The sequence below is a fragment of the Cherax quadricarinatus genome, chromosome 91 (assembly GCF_038502225.1).
Source record: "Cherax quadricarinatus isolate ZL_2023a chromosome 91, ASM3850222v1, whole genome shotgun sequence".
In the NCBI taxonomy this organism is placed as follows: Eukaryota; Metazoa; Arthropoda; class Malacostraca; order Decapoda; family Parastacidae; genus Cherax; species Cherax quadricarinatus.
The window spans coordinates 12,503,039-12,528,016 of NC_091382.1; the positions used below are offsets into that span (position 1 = coordinate 12,503,039).

At 40.4% G+C, this 24,978-nt stretch overlaps 1 protein-coding gene across 3 annotated transcripts in view; it reads right to left on the minus strand.

The window, feature by feature from the left end:
* Positions 1 to 24,978, minus strand: part of LOC128698409 (tRNA:m(4)X modification enzyme TRM13 homolog) — a gene marked incomplete at its 5' end in the record, with an annotated part of 130,639 nt that overhangs the window by 26,378 nt on the left and 79,283 nt on the right. For 2 of the 3 annotated variants that reach the window (XM_070104388.1, XM_070104389.1), the window contains 1 exon segment: positions 15,070 to 15,194. In XM_070104388.1, the coding sequence (XP_069960489.1) occupies positions 15,070 to 15,194 (125 nt within the window). 3 annotated transcript variants of the gene reach the window in all.

A 24,978-nucleotide genomic window follows, 5' to 3' on the forward strand; every position in this document is an offset into this window, starting at 1 on the left:
GCAATTACTCAAACCCACACTATTTGCAGATGACACTACATACGTCTTCTCCCACCCGAGCCCAGTCACGCTAGCCAATACTGTAAATACCGAATTACAGAAAATATCTACCTGGATGAGGACTAACAAACTTACACTAAACATTGACAAAACCTACTTCATTCAGTTTGGTAACAGAGCTACAGATGTCCCTCTTAACATAATGATAAATGGATCACCTATCACAAAGCTAACAGAGGGAAAATTCTTAGGAATCCACCTTGATAATAGACTCAAATTTCATACACATATACAACAAATTTCTAAGAAAATTTCCAAGACTGTAGGTATACTATCGAAGATACGGTACTATGCTCCACAGTCAGCCCTCCTGGCCCTATATCACTCTCTTATTTACCCCTATCTCACCTATGGAATTTGTGCATGGGGCTCAACAACAATTAACCATCTCAGACCACTAATTACCCAACAAAAGGCTGCAGTTAGAATAACAAATTCTCACTACAGGCAACACACTCCACCAATATTCAATACACTAAACCTACTCACCATACAAAACATCCATACTTATTACTGCACCTATTACATACATAGAATACTTAACTCTGATATTAACCCTCCCCTCAAACATCTCCTTGCCAACCTCAACAGAACACATGACCATAACACAAGGCACAGATCACTCTTTGATGTTCCTCGTGTCCATCTCACACTATGCAAAAACTCAATGCACATAAAAGGCCCTAAAATCTGGAATTCATTACCTGTAAATATAAAAGAAACACTACCTGTTTATAAATTCAAGTCTCTTCTCAAAGATCACGTACTCACCCAAAACCAAATAAATACTGAATAACTGAACCTTATAAATTGTATATCTTAAATGTTTCTCACAATTATATCACATAAATGTTAAACCTAAAACCCAATCTAACTTTATTATTTTTTAAATACACTACCTAACAGAATACTCCATACGACTGAATGTACAACAATGCATGCAACCATATGACCTGTCTTTGTAATACTCAATTGTGCTTTGTAGTTATCTGTTTACAATAATGTTTTATCACTGATTTCATCATTGCTTAGTTAATCTTAAGTTAATTTTAAGCCAGCCCGTAATGCTATGCATAGTATAAGTGGCTTTGGCATGCTGCTCTTATCTGTATTTTTTTGTACCTCTGTATGTGTGCACAAATTGTTAATAAATAAATAAATAAATAAATAAAGTTGGCACTTGCAGATCACCTGGCAGCAACATGGAGCGCTGCCGCTTGCAGAAGTGTTGCTGATATATTTTTTCTTCCATTTTTCATATTATTTTATAAAATTTTATGTTCTGATAATTATAATTTATTGTAGTTCTTGTCATTTCATAACTAATCTTTGTTCTGACACTAGTACATATTAGGTACTGTAGTGAAATTTATAAATATTTATAAATTGTACTCACATTGTCACAAACACATACATTGACAGGTGGAAATTTACACCTTTTTGGTCATTTACTATTGTCTTGGAATATATACAAAATATTTATAGGTCCCAGCAATGTTTTGGATATGTGGAAGTGTAGTAGTAGTAGTAGTAATAGTAGTAGTAGTGGTGGAGTCGTTAGTGGTGGTGGTGGTGGTGAAGTCAGGTGGTGGTGGTGGGTGAGGTGGTGGTGAAGTGGTGGTGGTGAGTAGGTGAGGTGAGTGGTGGGGAGGTGATGTGGTAGGTGAGATTGGTGGATAGGTGGTGATTGATGAGTGAGATGGATGTAGTTGGTGGTAGTGAGTGAGTGGTAGGTAGTAGGTAATGGTAGTGGAGGTAGTGTTGGTGAGTGGTAGGTGTTATTGGTGATTGGTGGATGTAGTGATGGTGTGGTAGTGGTGGTGAGTAGGTGGGGTGGTAGTGGTGGTGTAGGGGTAGGTGGGATGAGTATGGTAGGGTGGGGTTGGGATTAGTAGTGGTGGGGTGTGTAGTGGTAGTGGATAGGTGGTGGTGATGAGGTGGTGTGGTAGTGGTGGTAGGTAGTGGTATGGTATTGTAGTGGTGGTGGGAGTGTAGGTGGGGAGTATTGGTAGGGTGTGGGAGATGTGGTGGCAGTAGTGTGGTGGCGGAGTAGTGGTGGTAGTGGTGGATCAGGTAGGGTGTGGAGGGTGTAGGTTGGTGGGAGTAGTAGTGGGGAGTGTGGTAGTGGTAGGGATAATGGGAGTAGTAGGGAATTAGTAGTGGTAGAGAATAGGTAGTGAGTAGTAGTAGTGAGCATGAGCAGTGGGAGCAGTGGTAGTGGAGGTAGTAGTAGTAGTAGTAGTAGTAGATAGTAGTAGTAGTAGTAGGTAGTAGTAGGTAGTAGGGTAGTAGGGAGGTAGTAGGAGGGGTAGTAGGAGGTAGTAGGAGGAGTGGGAGGAGGGCAGTAGGGAGGAGCAGTGGGAGAGCAGCGGGAGAGAAGGAGTAGGAGGTAGGGAGTACTAGGAGGGAGGAAGGAGTACTGGGAGGGAGGAAGGAAGTAGAGGTAGGAGGAGGGGAGGGAGGGGTAGGAGGAAGGAGGAGGGGAGGAGGAGGAGGAAAGGAGGGGAGGGAGGGAGGAGGAAAAGGAGGGAGGGAGAAGGAGGGGAGGGGGAGGAGAAGGAGGGGAGGGGGAGGAGAAGGAGGGGGAGGAGGAGGAGGGGGAGAGGGAGGAGGAAGGAGGAAGGAGGAGGAAGGAGGAAGAGGAAAAGGAGGAGGAAGAGGATGAGGAAGAGGATGATGATGATGATGATGATGAGGGGAGGGGGAGGGGGGAGGAGGAAGAGGGGGAGGGGGGAAGAGGAAGAGGGGGAGGGGGGAGGAGGGAGAGGAGGAGGAGGGGTGAGGAGGGAGGAGGGGTGAGGAGAGGAGGGGTGAGGAGGAGGAGGGGTGAGGAGGGAGGAGGGGTGAGGAGGAGGGGGAGGAGGAGGAGGGGGAGGAGGAGGAAGGGGGGAGGAGGAGGGGGGAGGAGGAGGAGGAGGGGGAGGGGGGAGGGGGAGGAGGAGGGGAGGAGGAGGAGGAGGGAAGAGAAGGGAGGGAGGAGGGAAGAGAAGGGAGGGAGGAGGAGGAGGAGGATGAGGATGAGGATGAGGATGAGGATGATGATGATGATGATGATGATGATGATGATGATGATGATGATGATGATGATGATGATGATGATGATGATGATGATGATGAGGGGCGAGGAGGAGGGAGGAGGGAGGAGGAGGAGGAGGAGGAGTATCGTAGGGGTTCTTAAAAGGAGATATCGAGGGTTGAAGGTAGACACACTTGTTGGATGGTAACGATATATTGTCAGACTCTGGTAATGGGAGATGGAGCCGCCTCTGCCTTGTCCTGCCTATGTCAAACGCTGAGGTAGCTTGCCTCACACTCAAGCTGCATCCCGTGACGTCATACAGTCACAGGCCTAAAAGGGATCTCCTATCTAAAGCACATGGATGATACTATGATATCCTATACAACACAGGGATCAGCAACTATGCTGGCAGGAGGAGGAGGAGGAGGAGGAGGAGGAGGAGGAGGAGGATGAGGATAAGGATGATGATGAGGAGGAAGAGGATGAGGATGAGGAGGATGAGGAGGAGGATGAGGAGGAGGATGAGGAGGAGGATGAGGATGAGGAGGATGAGGAGGAGGATGAGGATGATAAGGATGAGGACGATGATGAGGATGATGATAAAATAATAAGTTCCCTTGAAGCATGAAAAACAAAGTCCACCCCTGACAGTGACGTGATAAGATGAGATAATATTTGATAAGAGCTGATGTTTGATGAGCATTGGCAAGGGTGCAGTCAGTAATGCTATGCATTCAAGTGGCTTTGGTATGCTGCATTTTACTGTATTCTTTTGTACTTCTCTGTATCATGTTCAAATTAATAAATAAATAAAATAAATAAATAAATAAATTTACATTTATTTCTCATTGTTTTCTGTATGTAAAACTATCATTATTCTCTATAAAATGTATTTTTTGTTAATATTTTTGGGTGCCTTGAATGGATTAATTGGATTTACATTATTCTTATGGGAAATATTGCTTCAGTTTTTGTATGTTTCGGTTTTCGTCAGACTTTTTCGAATGGATTAATCACGAAAACCGAGGTTCCACTGTACATTATTTAGGTATGCATACTGGTCAGAGAGCCCGTCATAAGTCTGAGTCATTGGTAAACGAGTACACCACTAAGTGAGGAGAGGCTGTACTCTGATAATTATACCTGTGGAAATTTTTTACAATTTCCTAAATGTAGAACATATGAATAATATAATAACTGTGTAATAAAACATGATGCTGATCTGACCGTTTCGAAAATTTCAAGTGGGGGGGGGGGGGTGTAGAACAGCTGTGGAGTGACATGGGAGAGATGCCATACTGAATATAATGTGTGAACACTGGACTGAATTGTGCAATGTAATCAGGTGTTCTCAAAGGTCAATTGGTGTATATTGGCCTCAATCCACAATTTAGAAATTGCTGACACATTCCTGAAGAATTGGGATAAATAGTGTGGAAAGCCCTTACAATTTGGCAATCAGGACGGTAAAACAGAGGACTTCAACGAATCCTTCCTAACAACACACCTTAGCTAAGTGGCGCTTTTTGTGCTGGCCATTGTAAATCCTAGCTGGTAGGGTAATGTCAGGGTGTGTTCTATCAGCATTGTCTTCCAGTAATTAAATGCTAAGTGTTAATACCAATTTCTTTTGTGTACCCAGAAAGGCTAATCATACACAGTCCACATTATTTTATAATTTACCCTAACTGTTATTAATGTCTAATATTGTAATTACTAATTAAATGTCAGGTCTAGCTTTTTGTGAGAGTGGTAGAGAGAGGGCATTGAGGGAGTTGCAGTTAGGTGACCTGCTGTGACTTAAGTCCCACTTACCTCACCCAAATTACTTGCAGGTAAGAATTCAGGTAATGCCCTGTATGCCTCCTGCAGGTGATTTGCTCACATAATAATGATAATAATAATTATAATATTCACAATACTTATGTGTACCGGTACCTAAATAGACCTACACACTGTGCTGGTGTGCAGGTACACATTAAAATCACTATCAGTGAAGTGTCCAAGAATTTAAAAAAATTTTTTTTTTATTTTTTCTTACGAAATGGTAGAGAATCTTTTTGTGAAGGTAATAAAACAAAAATTCCGAAATTTGATGGAAAATTGACGAAATTATGCTCTCGCGAATTTTGATGTGTCAGCAATATTTACGAATCAGCGATTTTGCCGACTTTGACTCCCATTTTAGGCAAATTACATTATTCCAGTCGACCAAATTCTTATCTATTTCACTAGTATTACTTCTATTCTATCGATTGAGCACAAGAAATCACCAAGTCAATTGCTTCAACTACAAAATAAAGTGATCGGAAATTGGTAATTTGGCCAATTTAACACAAAGTTCAAAATATTCCTATTTCAAAATTGGGTCCAGAATAAAGAATGTAGGTATTCCTGGCACTAAACTAACATTTCCTCTGTTCATAGTTATGTTTTGAGGCTTTACAAATAAATTCCATTTTGATTTTTTATTCACATAATGAATTTTTATTCACACCAAAAAATAGAAGATTTACCATTATGCAATATTGTAATAATTGTATAAATATCATCACCACATTTGTGAATGTATATCAGACCCACCAGCTGGCGTGTATTAGACGTGTGAGGTAGTTTGTTTACTCTTGAACATCGGCAAAAATTTAACATTGCCGCTACTTTGAGCTCAGTTTCAAGCCATTTCCAGTGCTAAAACCAATCAAAATCATCTCTATTTCTGTAATATGTCTTCCATTCGAGTCGAGGCTGCTATTCGGCAGCCTCGACTTTCGCGAAATTCGACCTTCGGCAAGTTTTTTGGGAAAAATTTGGCCTCGAGTTTCATGAAAAAAACTCGTGTTTCGGCGACCGTCTGGTACCCGTCCGCCCATCACCGCGCACACAAAGCCAGTCTCCCACGCCATTCATGCTCAGTGTGCCATTGTTTACCAACACATGACCATCACCCTGCTGGTTCATACAATACATTTCATAATAATCCATTGTTTTTTGTGCTTGCAACTGCTAAATAAGTCATCATGGACCCAAGGAAAGCTAGTGCAAGCCCTTTGGTAAATAAAGTGAGTGACAGGGATGTGGAAGAGTTGGTGGAGGACCACAGGGAAGAGCTAACCACTGACGAACTGCAAGAGCTTCAACTGGGACAGCATCAGACCACAGCCGAGGAACTTGCTTCAGGGGAGGAGGAGGAGGAGGAGGAGGAGGAGGAGGAGGAGGAAGAGGGAGTGGATGAGGTGCCTTCTTCAGTGATTAAGGACATGTGTGGAATGTGGAATGAGTTGCAAAGTTTTGTTGAAAAGTATCACCCTGATCAAGCTGAAACAAGCCGTATCTGCAACATGTACAATGACAGTGTTGTGTCCCACTTCAGGGAAATCTTAAAGAAACGCCAGAAAAAGACCTCTCTGGATAGATATTTTGTGCGCCAGGGGTCCAGTGACTCTCAAGTTGTTCCCAGTGGCATTAAAAGAAGAAGGGAAGTAATCCCAGATAAGGACTTGCTACCTAAAGTCCTAATGGAAGGAGATTCTCCTTCCAAACATTGGTGTACACCTTCCTCCTATCACCTCCTCCCATCTTTCATCCACCCAGAAGTCTTCAGTAAAGGTAAGTGTAATGTTATTATTATTTATTTTAAATGCATGTACTTGATTTCTGATTGTTTTCATTATGTAAATCTTTATTTAATTTGAAAAAAAAAAAAAAATTATTTTAATATTTTTGGGTGTCTGGAACGGATTAATTTTATTTCCATTATTTCTTATGGGGAAAATGGTTTTGAGTTTCTTGAATTTCGACCTTCGGCGGGGTCTCTGGAACGGATTAATCACGAAATTCGGGGGTCCACTGTACAACTATAAAAAACATACAACATACGATAAAACACTGCAAACTCGCTGTTTTAATCGAAAATCACGGTCTCAGTTTTTTTTCTCTCATTATACACTGTGTGCTGCAGGATTTGTTTTATGTGGTGCACACATACCACATAGATGTATTCTCTCATATCTAGGCCCAAATTTACTACTCAGAGTTTATCAAAGTGAACTGAGCTCATGGCACAGATCTATGATTTGGACCCTGAACGTAAAGCCGTAGATCTACGGGACGGACCCTGAAAGGGTTAATAATAATAATATAATAGTATCTTTATTTACTACATGTACATGGTATACAGGCCTAGCTGACAACAATGACATACTAATATATAGAAAGCCCCTTGTTATGCTCCGCATGTCGGGCAAATTAGGTCAGTGTCCCAGGATGCGACCCACACCAGTCGACTAACACCCAGGTACCCGTTTAAGATGGGGAACATAGACAACAAGTGGAAAGAAACACGCCCAATGTTTCTACTCTGGCTGGGAATCGAACCCAGGCCCTCGTGGTGTGAAGCGAGAGCGTTAGCCACCAGGCCACCAGAGCCCCAATGATAATAATAATGATAATAATAACAACACACAATAATAATCACTCTGAGGCACATTAAACGTCATATATTACATTAATATAGACATTCTGATTAATCCATCTATGATATTTTTTCAAAATTATATGTAATAAACATGCTATGTAACACATAAATATGATAAATACACCCCACAGTAGAATAAATTAATATAAGTATGAGATGTTTTTCAGTCATTTTGTTGAAGTGTCGGAAAGAATAACATTTTCTCTAGTTTAACACCAAAGAAAATGTATACACAATAGTATTACTGGGGATAACTGCAGAAAATTATTCCTTTCATATGCCTTCACTCAGAGCTTCATTCTTTCTAAAAATGGTGTGTTACATGAGAATAGGAGTGTTGCTCTTTAACTTGACTCATGAAATCGTAATGACACGATTGCGAGCAAACCTTACCATGGATGGGGTTAGAACTCGCGATCAGAATCTTAAAAGTCTTAAAACTCCAGACCATCGCGTTAGCCACTGGGCCAGCTAGCTTCATAAGATTCATCCAACTAGGTATATAAATACACCATAGGAAGGTTAGCATAAGCACCACTATGACCATAAATGCCCACTGGTTAACGCGACAGTCTGGAGTTTTAAGACTCTCTGATTGTGGGTTCTAACCTCACCTGTGGTATGGTTTGTGTTGCTCTTTATTTATTCTACTGTACCAATGTGGAGACAACTTGTACACAATGTAAGGCGTTTGCATTATGGTATAAGCTTCACAAACATGGAAATGACCATGTATCAACTGTAACCAAACGTGTTCGTCTACTTGTTTATATACTCTGTGGCTTTGTCCTCTCTCATTTACTCATTCTCTCTCTCTCTTATTCATTTTTATCTTGTTTACTCACCTCTCACCCTACATTAAGACTACAAATATTTTAAGATTAGTGTACAGTATATGCATTTTATTGCTCTAGGGTGTTTTAAATGTATATTACGTATGGGTGGGGGTGGCCATGCCTACCACACCTGACTACCATACCTACAACACCTGACCTCTTACAATAAATACTTCACACTTTCTTCTTTCTTTCAACACACCGGCCGTATCCCACCGAGGCGGGGTGGCCCAAAAGGAAAAACGAAAGTTTCTCCTTTTACATTTAGTAATATATACAGGAGAAGAGGTTACTAGCCCCTTGCTCCCGGCATTTTAGTTGCCTCTTACAACACGCATGGCTTACGGAGGAAGAATTCTGTTCCACTTCCCCATGGAGATAAGAGGAAATAAACAAGAATAAGAACTAGAAAGAAAATAGAAGAAAACCCAGAGGGGTGTGTATATATGTGCTTGTACATGTATGTGTAGTGTGACCTAAGTGTAAGTAGAAGTAGCAAGACGTACCTGAAATCTTGCATGTTCATGAGACAGAAAAAAGGACACCAGCAATCCTACCATCATGTAAAACAATTACAGGCTTTCGTTTTACACTCACTTGGCAGGACGGTAGTACCTCCCTGGGCGGTTGCTGTCTACCAACCTACTACCTATAACTTCACACTTCTCACCCTAAATTAAGATTACAAATATTTTAAGGAAAGTAATGAGTGTATTGTACAGTGGACCCCTGCCATTTTTCGGCAAAATTTAGCTTTGCAGTTCATGATTGGACTCGTGATTCGGCGACCATCTGGTACGCGACCGCCCATCTGCGCAAACAAAGTCAGTCTCCCACACTATTCACACTCAGTGTGCCATTGTTTACCAGCACGTGACCATCACCCCACGGGTTCATACAACACATTTCATAATAATCCATTGTTTTTTTGTGCTTGTAACTGCTAAATAAGTCACCATGGGCCAAAAAAAAGCTAGTGCAAGCCCTTTGGTAAAGAAAGTGAGGAACACGATTGAATTCAAGAAGTAAATCATTGAAAAATATGAGAGCGGAGTGCTTGTTACAGAACTTGCCAGGATGTATGGCAAACCCCACTCAACCATCCCTTCGATCGTGGTGAAGGGAAAGGAAATAAAGTGTGCTGTTGTTGCAAAAGGGGTATTTATGCTGACAAAAAAGAGATCGCAAACCTTCAAAGAATTGGAAAGGTTATTATTGGTGTGAATTACCCAAAAACAGTTAGCAGGAGATAGTATTATGCAGCTAATAATAGTATGTGAAAAGGCAAGGCAGTTGCATGATGATCTCATAAAGAAAATGCCCGCAACGAGTGGTGATGCTTGTGATTTTAAGGCCAGCAAAGGTTGGTTTGAGAGATTTAAGAAGCATAGTGGCATACACGGTGTGGTAAGGCATGGTGAGGCTGCCAGTTCTGACAAAAAAGCAGCTGAGAAGTTTGTACAGGAGTTTAAGGAGTACATAGACACTGAAGAATTCAAGCCCCAACAAGTGTTCAATTGTGACGAAACAGGCCTCTTCTGGAAGAAAATGCCAAAGAGGACCTACATCACGCAGGAGGAAACGGCATTCCCAGGACACAAGCCTATGAAAGACAGGCTAACTCTCATGTTTTGTAGCAATGCTAGTGGGGATTGCAAAGTGAAGCCTTTACTGGTGTATCACTCTGAAATTTCCAGTGTTCAAGAAAAACAGTGTTGCCAAGAGTAATTTGTGTGTGATGTGGAAGGCTAACAGTAAGGCATGGGTCACAAGGGAAATTTTCCTGGACTGGTTTAACCCTTTGACTGTTTTGGTCGTATATATATATATATATACGTCTTACGAGCCAGTGTTTTGGACGTATATATACGTACTCAATAATTGTAGCGGCTTCAAATCAAGCAGGAGAACGCTAGTAGGCCCACATGTGAGAGAATGGGTCTGTGTGGTCAGTGTGCACTACATAAAATATATCCTGCAGCACGCAGTGCATAATGAGAAAAAATAAAAAAACTGACCGTTTTCTTGGATTAAAACGCCGACTTTGAGGTGTATATTCGTATAGTACTTATCACTGCATTCTCGTTTTCATGGTCTCACATGATAAAATGAAAAAACATATTACAGAAATAGAGATGATTTTGATTAGTTTCATGATGAAAATGACCTTGAAATTGAGCTCAAAGTAGCAGAAATGTTTGATTTTTACCAATGTTCAGGAGTCAGCAAATCACACCACACGTCCAATACACGTCAACTGGGGAGTCAAATATTCTTTCACTAGTGCACTGATATTATTTATACTATTTTTACAATAATGCAGTAGTCTGCATAACAGTAAATTTTGTATTTTTTGTATGAATAAAAAATAAAAATAGAAAGCAATAATAATATAAGAGGGGCCTAGAGACATGACTAATGAACAGAGGATATGTTATTTTAGTGCCAAGAATGTCTACATTGCTTATTATGGACCCTATTTTGATATTAGCATCTTTTTTAATTTGCATGAAATTGGCCAAATTGCCAATTTCTGACCACTTTATTGGGTAGTTCAAATCGGTAAATGGGCAGTTTCTTGTACTCAACTGATAGAAAAAATGGAATTCTAAAGAAATAGCTATGAGTTTGGTCAACTGGTACAACAGAATTGGCCAAAAACAGGGCTCAAAGTCGGCGAAATTGCCAATGCGTATATGTCGCCGAGACCGCTAACTTTGTGGGAGTGCAATTCCGTGAGTTTTCAACCAAATTTCATACTTTTGGTGTCATTACCATTGGGAAAAGATTATCATTTCATAAGAAAAAATAATTTTTTTTTTCCAAAAATTTTGTGACATAGAATGACAATTTCAGGAAGGGGCTTGCGACAGTCAAAGGGTTAATGAAGTGTTTGGCCCCAGTGTGAAGAAATATCTCCTGGACAATGCTCCTGCTCATCCTACAGACTTAGAAGAGCAAATGGTGGAGGAGTTTAGTTTCATCATGGTGAAGTTCTTGCCCGCTAATACAACTCCTCTCCTCCAGCCCATGGACCAGCAGGTCATTTCAAACTTCAAAAAACTGTACATCAAAGCAGTGTTTCAAAAGTGCTTTGAAGTGACCTCAGACACTGAACTGACCCTAAGAGAGTTCTGGAAAGATCACTTCGATATCCTCACTTGCATAAACCTTATAGGTAAGGCTTGGGAGGGAGTGACTAGCAGAACTTTGAATTCTGCTTGGAGAAAATTGTGGCCACAATGTGTACAAGAGAGGGATTTTGAAGGGTTTGGAGCTGACCCTAAGGAGCCTATGCTAGTTGTGGTAAGTACTGTGTCACTGGGGAATTTCATGGGTTGGATGTGAATTTCGAGGATGTGGAAGAGTTAGTGGAGGACCACAATGAAGAACTAACCACTGCAGAGTTGCAAGAGCTTCATCTGCAACAGCTAGAGACCACAGCTCAGGAAATTGCTGCAGAGGAGGAGGAAGGGAGATGGAGGAAGGTGCCTTCTTCAAAGATTAAGGACATTTGTGCAAAGTAGACTGAAGTGCAATTATTTATAGATGAACTTCACCCTGACAAAACTGTTACAGGCTATATTGGCAACATGTACAATGACAAGTGTTGTGTCCAACTTCAGACAAATCTTAAAGAAACACCAGAAACAGAGCTCTCTGGACAGATATTTTGTGTGACAGGGGTCCAGTGACTCGAGTTGTTCCTAGTGTCATTAAAAAACAAAGAAGGGAAGTAACCCCAGATAAGGACTTGGTACCTGAAGTCTTTATGGAAGGGGATTCCCCTTCCAAACAATAGTGTACACCTTCCTCCTATCCCCTCCTCCCATCTTCCACCCACCCAGAAGTCTTCAGTAAAGGTAAATGTAATGTTATTATTATTTTATACAGCGGACCCCCGGTTATCAGCCATAATCCGTTCCAGAAGGACAGCCGATAACCGAAATGGCCGAAAACCGAATTAACATTTCCCATAAGAATTAACGGAAGTATAGCCGGACTTGAGTCCTGGAAATGGGAAGTACAATGCCTGCACTCTAAAGGAGGGGTTTCAGGATATTAGCAGTTTGGAGGGATATGTTGTGTATCTTTATACGTACATGTATATGCTTCTAAACTGTTGTGTTCTGAGCACCTCTGCAAAAACAGTGATTATGTGTGAGTGAGGTGAAAGTGTTGAATGATGATGAAAGTGTTTTCTTTTTGGAGATTTTCTTTCTTTTTGGGTCACCCTGCCTTGGTGAGAGACGGCCGACTTAAAAAAAAAAAAAAAAATTAATCTGTTCCAGACAAAAACATTCACAATTTTTTTTTTTTTAACAATTATGTAAGTATTACATACCTTTATTGAAGGCTAATGCTGGCTTCTGGATGATAGGGAAGAGGAAAGAGGGAGGAGTTAGTGTTTGGAAGGGAAATCACCCTCCATAAAGACTTTAGGTAGCAAAACCTTCTCTGGGGTTACTTCCCTTCTTTGTCTTTTAATGCCACTAGGACCAGCTTGAGTCACTGGACCCCGTCTCACAAAATAACTGTCCAGAGTGCTCTGTTTCTGGCATCTCTAAGATTTCCCTGAAGTGGGACAGGGTTTTGTCACTAAACATGTTGCAGATATGGCTTGTTTCAGCTGATCCTCCAGGGCTAGGGTTTGCAGGGTCTCTAGAAAACTATCTCTTTTCCTCAGTATCTCTCCAACAACTGATACCTTTCAAGGTTTGTAGGTATCTCTTGGGGGAAGAGCCTGGTTGCTGCTAAACCTTGTTAGCAGCAGAGAGGTGTACATGAACAGTCAAAAAAAACTGCTTAAGCAAGACACCAGAGATGGGAGTGGAGGATAGTTTACAAATTTCTTCTCCTCGTGCTTCCCTCCATTGTTTGAACAGAATTCCCACTCGGGTATCCAAGCTCTTCCCAGCACTCCTACACCAGGAGGTCAACTCACCTCTACAAACCTTATTTCTACTCAGACTAATTATTACACTGATTACTAATGTTAGAAAAAACAATCAGATTAAAAAGAATAAACTTCATACCCTATATTACAGATAAACAAGAATTCTCGTGAAAACATATTGGAACCATCAATAATAGAAAATCGACCTGCAAGAATGGCCAGAATTCAAATACCTTTCTTTAGTTGACTTACAGCTTCCACAGTAATAATTTTTTTTTGCAAATCAACTACAGATGACCTGTTTATGTATCAATAATAATCTGACTATGTTTGCCGTTGCAGAGAGGAAAAGGGTGGAAATGATTTACAGTATAGTTTACACAAATAGTAATAAGCACACTATTATCAATAATAACAATGAAAATTTCTGAAGCTCATCACCAAAAATTTATACACCACATGTGACCAATTTAAGCACGGGGGAGGTTTACTTTATTACACTATACCTACCACACCTGACCTCTTATAATAAATACTACTTGCCTCTCACTTTACATTAAAACTACAAATATTTTGAGGTAAGTAATGAGTGTATTGTGTGTGTATTTTACTTTTTATTGCTTTTTAAATGCCTAGTTCTATTGCTAACTTGATACATGTTAGTGTAAACTTGTTATCTGGCATTTATATGCATTTATAAGTGGAAATGGTTTAGAAAGACATGTAAGCAACACTATGACATATTTATTAGAAAACGTTTCGGTCCTGGGACCTTGAGAAGTGATCAAGGTCCTGGGACCTTGAGAAGTGATCAAGGTCCCAGGACCGAAACGTTTTCTAATAAATATGTCATAGTGTTTGCTTACGTGTCTTTCTAAACCAACTTGTCGGTATTTATTACCAAGGTTTATACCATAAGTGGAAATAATAGCGTTCTGTTTTCTGGTGATAAACTGGAACCTAACCTAGCATACAAGTGGGGTCTTACTGTAATTTTATAGCATAGGACTGAAGATAAACTTTAATAGTATGCATTAAGATATCATGTTATATATACAGTGGACCCCCGCATAACGATATTATTTCAATCCAGAAGTCTGTTTGGGTGCCGTTATAGACCGAATTTGTTCCCATAAGAGATAATGTGAATTAGATTAGTCCGTTTCAGACCCCCAAAAATACACCTACAAAAGCACTTATAAAAATACACTTACATAACTGGTCGAGTTGGGAGCTGATTGTTATGCGGGGGTCCACTGTACTTTAGGTTTTTAACATCTATTGTTCTATTGTTGTTATGGCATCTGCTAAACAAACCAAGCACGAGTTACTTTGGCTGCCGATTCTCCTTAATTAAACCACAACATGTTTTTACTAATTTTTAGAGGCATTCATATATACTTTCCTTAATCACATAAACTCATGTATAATACTTTTGCAATTTCCATCTTTTTTGGATAAATGTAATTAAGTAATGCAATGTCAAGCAAAACATTTTTAATTTGGGCAATCACTTTTAGACTTCTGGAACATCATTCTGATACTTATCTCAATTTCTCATAAAAATTTCCTGAAAATCTGAAAACTAGATAAATGTACTGGTCATGAACGATATTTACGGTATTACGCTAATTGTGGTAGCAGAGTTGTGTCATCATAGTAATGGTAGCAGAGTTGTGTCATCATAGTAACCGATGAGGGATCTTGCACTATAGTACTATGTAATAATACTCCTAGACTTATACTGGAGAGGGCAAGATAAAACCTTATAAATATCTCTTACCAGTGGCTCCTCCACACAGATGCTTGCCAACACCAACAATACGATCACAAGTGTCAAGTCCTGGGATGCCTTCCATCTTGAGATGCTGAATGTCTACACGTAAACGATGTATTAACAGCTTCGAACTGTCAGTAAAATAATGAACACAATTTATATTGAAATGTTTTGTATGAAGACATGTATAGACATGATATACAGGTTCAACTGAAACAATGACACTAGAGTACAGTGGACCCTCGACTAACGCTATTAATCCGTTCCTGAGAGCTCATCGTTAGTCAAAATAATCGTTAGTCAAGTTAATTTTCCCCATAAGAAATAATGGAAATCAAATTAATCCGTGCAAGACACCCAAAAGTATTGAAAATTTTTTTTTTTAACACATGAAATATTAATTTTAATACACACAAACTGAAGAAGACATGCACAGTTACATGACACTTACCTTTATTGAAGATCTGGTGATGATTGATGGGAATGGGAAGAGGGGAGTGTGTTGATGGTCTTAGTGTTTAGAAGGGGAATCCCCTTCCATTAGGACTTGAGGTAGAAAGTCCTTTTTCGGGGTTACTTCCCTTCTTCTTTTAATGCCACTAGGACCAGCTTGAGAGTCACTGGACCTCTGTCGCACAACATATCTGCCCATAGAGGCCTGTACTTCCCGTTCCTTTATGACATTCCTAAAGTGTTTCACAACATTGTCAGTGTCACCATTAAACACTTGTTCAGGTTTCAGTCCTTCACTGTCTATGTACTCCTTGAATTCCTGCACATATTTTTCAGCTGCTTTTTGGTCCAAACTGGCAGCCTCACCATGCCTTATCACACTATATATGCCACTACGATTCTTAAATCTCTCAAACCAACCTTTGCTGGCCTTAAATTCACTCACATCACCACTAGTTGCAGGCATTTTTCTAATTAAATCGTCATGCAACTTCCTAGCCTTTTCACATATGATCGCTTGAGAGATGCTATCTCCTGCTATCTGTTTTTTGTTTATCCATACCAATAACAGTCTCTCAACATCTTCTATCACTTGCAATCTCAGTTTCGAAAACATAGTTGCACCTTTGGCAAGAACAGCTTCCTTGATTGCCGTTTTCTTGGCCACAATAGTAGCGATGGTTGATTGGGATTTTGTGTACAGCCTGGCCAGCTCGGAGACATGCACTCCACTTTCATACTTAGCAATGATCTCTTTCTTCATATCCATTGTAATTCTCACCCTTTTTGCTGTAGGGTTGGCACTAGAAGCTTTCTTGGGGCCCATGGTGACTTATTTTGCAGGTGCAATCACTAAAAAGGCTGTGATAATATGAAATGTTCCGATTGTATGCTTGGAAGCGACCGCGGTGGCTGGCTGGCTTGTAAACACTGACCAGAAGTGGACGCGTCTCAGACGGAAGGAATAGTGTTGGTCGAGTTTTTTAGCGCTAATCGACGCAAAATTTTTGCGATAAAATGTATCGCTAGTCAGATTTATCGTTAATCGATGCCATCGCTGGTCGAGGGTCCACTGTATTTCATATCATTACTTCATAGTACAAGAATACACACAAATAACGTGCACATACGAGACTGAAGCTTATAACAATGTTTTGGACTGACTTGAACCACAACACTCATGACTTAACCCTTTGACTGTTTCAGGCCCCTCTCTGAAACTGTCATTCTATGTCGCTCAATTTTTGAAAAAAAAAAAAATTATTTTTTCTTATGAAATGATAGAGAATCTTTTCCCGATGGTAATGACACCAAAAGTTCGAAATTTGGTCGAAAACTCGTGGAATTATGCTCCCGCGAAGTTAGCGGTCTCGGCGACATATGCGTATCGGCGATTTCGCCGACTTTGAGCCCAATTTTCAGCCAATTCCATTGTTCCAGTTGACCAAACTCATAGCTATTTCTTTAGAACTCCATTTTATCTATCAGCTGAGTACAAGAAACCTCCCATTTACTAATTTGGACTACCCAATATGGTGGTCAGAAATTGGCAATTTGGCCAATTTCACGCAAAATAAAAAAGATGCCAATTTCAAAATAGGGTCCAGAATAAACAAGGTAGACATTCGTGGCACTAAAATAACATATGCTCTGTTCATTAGTCACATCTCTAGGCCCCTCTTATATTATTATTGCTTTCTATTTTGATTTTTTATTCATACAAAAAAAATACAAAATTTACTGTTATGCAGACGACTGCATTATTGTAAAAATGGTATAAATAATATCAGTGCACTAGTGAAAGAATATTAGACTCCCCAGTTGACGTGTATTGGACGTGTGGTGTGATTTATGTACTCTTGAACATTGGTAAAAATCGAACATTTCCGCTACTTTGAGCTCAGTTTCAAGGTCGTTTTCATCGTAAAAGTAATGAAAATCATCTCTATTTCTGTAATATGTTTTCCATTTTATCACCTAAGACCATGAAAACGCGAATACAACGATAAATACTATACGAAAATACACCTCAAAGTCGGCGTTTTATTCCAAAAAAACGATCAGAGTTTTTTTTTTTCTCATTACGCAATGTGTGCTGCAGGATTTTTTTTATGTGGTGCACACTGACCACACAGACCCATTCTCTCACATGTGGGCCTACCAGCTTTCTCCCACTTGATTTGAAGCTGCTAGAATTATTGAGTATATATACGTCAGAAACATTGGCTCGTAAGACGTATTTATACGTCGAAAACAGTCAAAGGGTTAACCTCATCTTTATCTCCTGTTCTTTCCTATATTTTCATTGCCTTTCCTATCTTCTAGCTAAGTGGGTTCTGCCCTATGGGGTTTCATCCCACCCTCATGGGTCATTATCTCTCCTGTAGTGTTCCTCTTTTCTCTTCTTCTTAGACTATCTCCACTATTACTTCTACTACTACTACTACTACTACTACCTCTTAACGAAGTCTCCACCCTCTAGCCCTCTTTTTCACTAATCACTACTACTTCATAACACTGTTGTACTAGTACAGCGGAACCTTGACTTATGAGTGCCCCAACGTACGAGTTTTTTGAGATATGGGCTGTCCCTGGGTTGATTTTTTGCTCTGAGTTACGAGCCAGCTCCCCCTGCTTCCCCATCAATGCAAACCCTGGACACCTCACTTGTTTATCTGATTTCATGCTTTAATTCCATGGAAATCATCCTCTTTTTCTTCTCAGCATTGTCCTTTACACTTACTTAGGAACCATGCTTAGAAGAATGAAATTTGGCCAAATGACGGTCAAAAATGTAAGCAAAGCATGAGAGAACTGCTCCCACAGTGAGGTAAACAGTGCAGTGAGTTGGCGGAGTTTGTTATAATAATAATAATAATAATTATTAATTATTATTATTACTATTATTATTATTATTATTATAATTATTATTATTATTAATTTAGGTAGCCAGAGCACAGATCCACTTCCCAAGATCAAGAGCCCCTCACCAGCATCAATGAACCTTGATGCTGGTGAGAGGCTCTTGATCTAGGGAATTGGGTCTGTGCTCCAGTTACCTAAATTAATAATAATAATAATAATAATAATAATAATAATAATAATAATAATAATAATAATAATAATAATATTATTATTATTATTATTATTATTATTATTATAATGATAGAGCTTCAGTTCCCTAAATTAATAATAATAATAATAATAATAATAATAATAATAACAATACATAATATGCATGTAATAATAATTCAGAATGCTGCTGCTAGTTGGCACAGCTGATGTCAAAACATCCGGTAAACAGTACACGTTTACACCGCTGTAGGAGCAGTTTTCTCATGCTTGCTTGCATTTTTTTTACAGTCATTTGGCCAAATTTCTTTTTTTCTAATGGTGGGTCCTAAGAAAATTTGTGCAAAGGACAGTGCTGAGAAGAAAAACATGATGATTTCCATGGACTTAGCCAGGCAATACCAGCTTATGTAGATACTAAAATTGTATCAGTTAAGTTCAGTGATTAAAAAAAACAATGTTGATGTTGGAGGTTTACAGGGCCACTGACATCATATGCCACAGCACCCTCAACATCCCCCACCCTCAACATCTGCCACTATCTCTACTCCAAGTGTGTATGTACTTTATATAAACAGTTTAACATTTCTTTACATTCTGTAGTGTATTATGATTTATTATGTTTTTATATATGATATTTCTGCAATTAGCCTCACAAATACTCCATTTTCTCTTACAATAAGAGCATGGGAAGATACTATAGTCAAAGTTAGACAGGAAATTTTGGACACTTCCGCCGCTGCTTCTGCCACCATATTACGGCCTATTTTATTCATTCTAGAGTATATATCATGTTTCTGTGTTAATTATATTGTTTATTATGTCATATTAGATGAACTGTGATAGATAAATAACCCTTACAGTTGATATTAGTGTCATATTCAAGTATTTTGTCTTGTTTCCAGAATGCAGGAAAGGATTAATGGCTTTTCAATTAATTTAAATGAGGAAAATTGATCTGATATAGTACAGTGAAACCCCGGGTTTCGGCCGGACTGGGAATCAGCTGCTTTGGGTTTCGCCCACTTTTTTTGGCCAAATTTTGTCCCACGTTTTGGCCGTTGCCCCAGGTTTTGGTCGGTGTACCAGACCTGTCCACCTGCCCGCACAGGCGTCGTGAGCCAGTCTAGCGTTGGCACTCTCATCCTGCCAGCCAGGCAGCCATCCATCCAGCCAGCCAGCCATCCAGCTAGCCAACCAGACAGCCAGCCAGCCAGGCAGCCAGACAGCCATCCAGCTAGCCAGCCAGGCAGGCAGCTAGCCAGCCAGCCAGCCAGGCAGGCAGCCAGGCAGGCAGCCAGCCAGTCAGGCAGCCAGCCAGGCAGCCAGCCAGCTAGCCAGCCAGCTAGCCAGCCAGGCAGCCATCCATCCATTAATTGTGACTGTGAAATAAGCCAACATGGGCCCTGTGATTAAGAAAGTGAGGAACACCATAGCAGTGAAGGAGATAATAGAAAAATACGAGAGTGGTGTTCGTGTGGGGGAGCTTGCCAGGATGTACGGCAAAAACAAATCGACTATCACTTCTATCCTGACGAAGAGAAAAGAACTCAAGGAAGCTGATGCTGTGAAAGGTGTTGTCATGTTATCCAAAAATAGATCACCAACAGCCGAAGAGGTTGAGAAGCTGTTGGTAGTGTGGATCAACAATAAACAGAGAGCAGGTGATAGTGCTTCAGAGTTGATCATTTGCGAGAAGGCAAGGTAGTTGTATGTTGATCTGATAAAGAAAATGCCTGGAACCAGTGCTGATGTTAGTGAAATTAAGGCCAACAGAGGGTGGTTTGACAGATTTAAGAAGCATAGTGGCATACACAGTGTGGTAAGGCATGGGGAGGCAGCAAGTTCAGACAAATGTGTGGCTGAAAACTTCGTGAGTGAATTTAACCCTTTCAGGGTCACCAGGCCCTCTCCCAGACTTGTTCTCAGGGTCGCCCAAATTTCAAAAAAAAAAAAAAAAAAAAAAAAAAAAAAAAAAAAAAAAAAAAAAAATCTTATGAAAAGATAGAGAATCTTTTCCCGATCATAATGACCCCAAAAGTATAAAATTTGATGGAAAACTTACGGAATTATGCTCTTGCAAAGTTAGCGGTCTCTACGATGTTTACACATCGGCAATTTTGCCCAATTTGAGCCCTATTTTCGGCCAATTCTAGTGTAGTAGTCGACAGAAATCATAACTATTTCGCTAGAACTCCATTTTTTTCTATTGAATGAGTACAAGAAACCATCCATTTACCGATTTCAACTATCCAATACAGTGGTCAGAATTTAGCAATTTTTGCCAATTTCACACAAATTTCAAAAGATGCCAATTTCCAAATAGGGTCCAGAATAAACAAGAAAGACATTCCTGGCACTAAAATAACATTTCCTCTGTTCATTAGTCACGTCCCCATGCCCCTCTTACATTCTTTTGCTTTCCACTTTGAATTTTTATTCTCACAAAAAATAGAAGATTTACTGTTATGCAGACTACTGCATTAGTGCAGAAATGGTATAAATAATATCAGCGCACTTGTGAAAGAATGTTAGACTCACCAGCTGACGTGTATTGGACGCAAATCATGATCTGTTTACTTTTGAACTTTGGCAAAAATCGAAGATTTCTGCTACTTTGAGCACAATTTCAAGGTACTTTTCATTGTAAAACCAATCAAAATCGTCTCAATTTCTGTAATATGTCTTCCATTCTATAAAATGAGACCAGGAAAACTAGAATACCATCATAAATACCATACGAAAATACACTGCAAAGTTGCTGTTTTAAACCAAAAACGCTGTCAGTTTTTTTTTCTCATTACGCACTGTGCTGCAGGATTTTTTTTATACTGCGCACAGTGACCACATAGACCCATTCATTCATATGTAGGCCTATCAGCTTTCTCTCACTAGATTTGAGGGCGCTAGAATTTAGGCGTACTAGTGCGTCAAAAACCCTGGTGCGTAAGCCATACTAGTACGTCGGAAACCTTGAAAGGGTTAAGGGGTATGTAGAGACTGAAAAATTCAAACCCCAACGTGTTCAGTTGTGATGAAACAGGCCTGTTTTGGAAGAAAATACCAAAGAAGACCTACATTACTCAGGAAGAAAAGGCACTGCCAGGACACAAGCCTATGAAAGACAGGCTTACTCTTTTGTTCTGTGCTAATGCTAGTGGTGATTTTAAAGTGAAGCCTTTACTTGTGTATCACTCAGAAAATCCCAGTGTGTTTAAGAAAAACAATGTCATAAGAATAAATCGCGTCTTGTGGAAAGCGAATAATAAGGCATGGGTCACGATGCAAATTTTCAAAGAGTGGGTCCATGAAGTGTTTGGCCCCAGTGTGAAAAAATACCCCCTGGAAAATAATTTGCCACTCACGTGCCTCCTGGTAATGCACAATGCTCCTGTTCATCCTCCAAACTTGGAAGACTTATTGTCTAGGGACTTCAATTTCATTACAGTGAAGTTCTTGCCTCCAAACACCACTCCTCTCCTCCAGCCCATGGACCAGCAGGTCATTTCTAACTTCAAAAAACTCTACACCAAAGCAGTGTTTGAAAGGTGCTTTGAAGTGACCTCAGACACTCAGTTGACCCTAAGGTAATTCTGGAGGAACCACTTCAGTATCCTCCAATGCATTAGCCTTATAGGTAAGGCTTGGGAAGGAGTGACTTCCAGGATTTTGAACTCTGCTTGGAGAAAACTGTGGCCAGATTGTGTCCAAGAGAGGGATTTTGAAGGGTTTGAGGCTGACCCTGACCCTGCCGACCCTCTGCCTGTTGTGGAAGGTATTGTGGCATTGGGCAAGTCCATGGGTCTTGAGGTGAGTGGCGAGGATGTGGAAGAGTTGGTGGAGGACCAAAGGAAAGTGCTAACCACTGACGAACTGCAAAAGCTTCAACTGGAACAGCATCAGACCACAGCTCAGGAATTTGCTTCAGAGGAGGAGGAAGGGGGAGTGAAGGAGGTGCTTTCTTCAGAGATTAAGGAGGTGTGTGCAATGTGGGCTGGGGTGCAAGCTTTTGTAGAGAAACACCACCCTGACCAAGCTGAAACAAGCCATATCCGCAACATGTTCAGTGACAAAACCTTGTCCCACTTCAGGGAAATCTTAAAGAGATGCCAGAAACAGAGCACTTTTGACAGTTATTTTATGAGGCAGGGGTCCAGTGACTCTCAAGCTGGTCCTAGTGGCCTTAAAAGACAAAGAAGGGAAGTAACCCCAGATATGGACTTGTTACCTAAAGTCTTTATGGAAGGGGATTTTCCTTCCAAACAATAATTCTGCCCTCTTTCCTCCTCCCTATCTTCTAGATGCCAGCAAGTCTCTTCAATAAAGGTAAGTAAATGTTATTTTAAATGTTATTTAAATTTTAATTTATCTATATATGTATATGTATTTATCTGTGTTGTGTGTATGTAAAACTATAGTTATTATTTAAAACATGTATTTTTTGTGAATATTTTTGAGGGTCTTTAACGGATTAATTTTATTTATATTATTTCTTATGGGAAATATTGCTTCACCTTTCGGACGTTTCACGTTTAGGCCTAGCTCCTGGAACGAATTATGGCCGAAACCCTGGGTTTCACGGTACGAGTAAATTGAGTTACGCGCTAGGTCACGGAATGGATTAACCTGTAAACGGTCCAAATGTATATATATGTTCTTACTGCTAGTGCCCAAACTTATGTAAATATTTTATTTTTCCTGCCTACAAATATAGGACGAATGGCCTGAGATGCCTTGTCAGCATAGAATGGGTCATAACACTCAGTGTGCACTGTATTAAAAAAATCTGGGACCACTTAGTACCTTGTGGGAGCACCAGTTCAAATGAGTGCCAGCTAGAGCAAGCAGCGTGGCAAACACCTGGGATTCACTGATTTCATGTAGTATTAACTCTCCCATTTTAAGAGGAAAGTGATGTTGACCCCGAGTTTAGTGGCTCTGAGATGGACGTGGCCATAAGTGGTAGAGGAAATATAAAAAAAAACTCGATAATAACCCATGTGCAACATTTGTGCAACACCTGTTCAGAATGTCTTATAACCTATGCCCTAAGTAAAGATGAACAATTCTGGAACATAATACTTGTTCAGCAGGCTGGCTTACTGGCTGATTGGCTGGCTGGCCAACTGCATGGCTGGCCGGCTGCTGGTGGCCTGGCTCCATTTGTTTGTCTGTGTCTATGTCCATCTCTGACTGTCTCTCTGTCTCTATCTTTGTCTATCTGGATCTGTCTATCTGTCTGTCTGTCTGTCTGTCTCTATCTCTTTCAATGTCTCTGTCTATCTTTGTCTCACAGGTACACATAAAGACAAGTATACATAGTGTAAATTACCTAGGATAACCCAAAAAATCCAGACGAAGTGCTATACTCTGCTTAAGATATGAGTAAACGTGATGACACAGTCTTGTGGCTCTCTCTGAGACAGAGAGCTAGATGGATAGACAGACAGACAGGGAGCTTGACAGACAATTATTATTATTATAATAAAAAAGAAGCGCTAAGCCACAAGGGCTATACAGAAGGGGGGAGGGATGATTAGTAGGTTACAGAAAACAGCGGGGTAGGAGGTAGCAAGAGATTGAGGTAGAAAGGGCTGAAGGTATCATCAGAGTTTGTGGAGTAAGTCAGTTGTTGTCAAAAAGTCAGTGAGAGAGTCTGGATGAAAGGTGGGTCCATCAGCGAGAAGGGAAGGTAAAGAGAGAGTAGTAGAGTGGAGACGACGTTGGAGGTAAATTCTGCGTGCTCGTTGATAAATTAGGCAGTCTAACAGAATGTGGTTGACTGATAATGGAACTTGACAATTCTCACAGAGAGGAACAGGGCGCCTCTCCATGAGATGTCCATGAGTAAGACGAGTATGGTCAATGCGAAGGCGGGAGAGAGTAGTCTCCCAACCTCGACACTGGTGACAAGAAGACGGCCAGGAGCCTATACTCGGTTTAATAGAACAAAGTTTGTTATTGAGCAGAGCAGACCAACGTTGTTGCCAACGGGTGCGAAGGTGGGTAGCTATTACAGCAAAATAGTCCGGAAATGGAACACCTCTATATGAAATTGGTAGGTCATGTACTGCTGACCACGCAGCAGTGTCTGCCTGTTCATTGCCCTGAACGTCAACATGACCAGGGACCCAACAGAAAACAATATCTTTATGCTTGGTAGAGATACGGCATAGCCAAAGTTGGATACAGAGAACTAGGGGGTGAGGTGTATCAAATTTCCGTATAGCCTGTACAGCACTGAGGGAGTCTGAGACAACCACAAATGATGACACAGGCATAGATGTGATATGAATAAGTGCTGCAAGAATGGCATACAATTCAGCAGTAAAAATGCTAGCCGAAGATAGTAAATGCCCTTGCACAATGCTGTCCGGAAACACTGCTGCG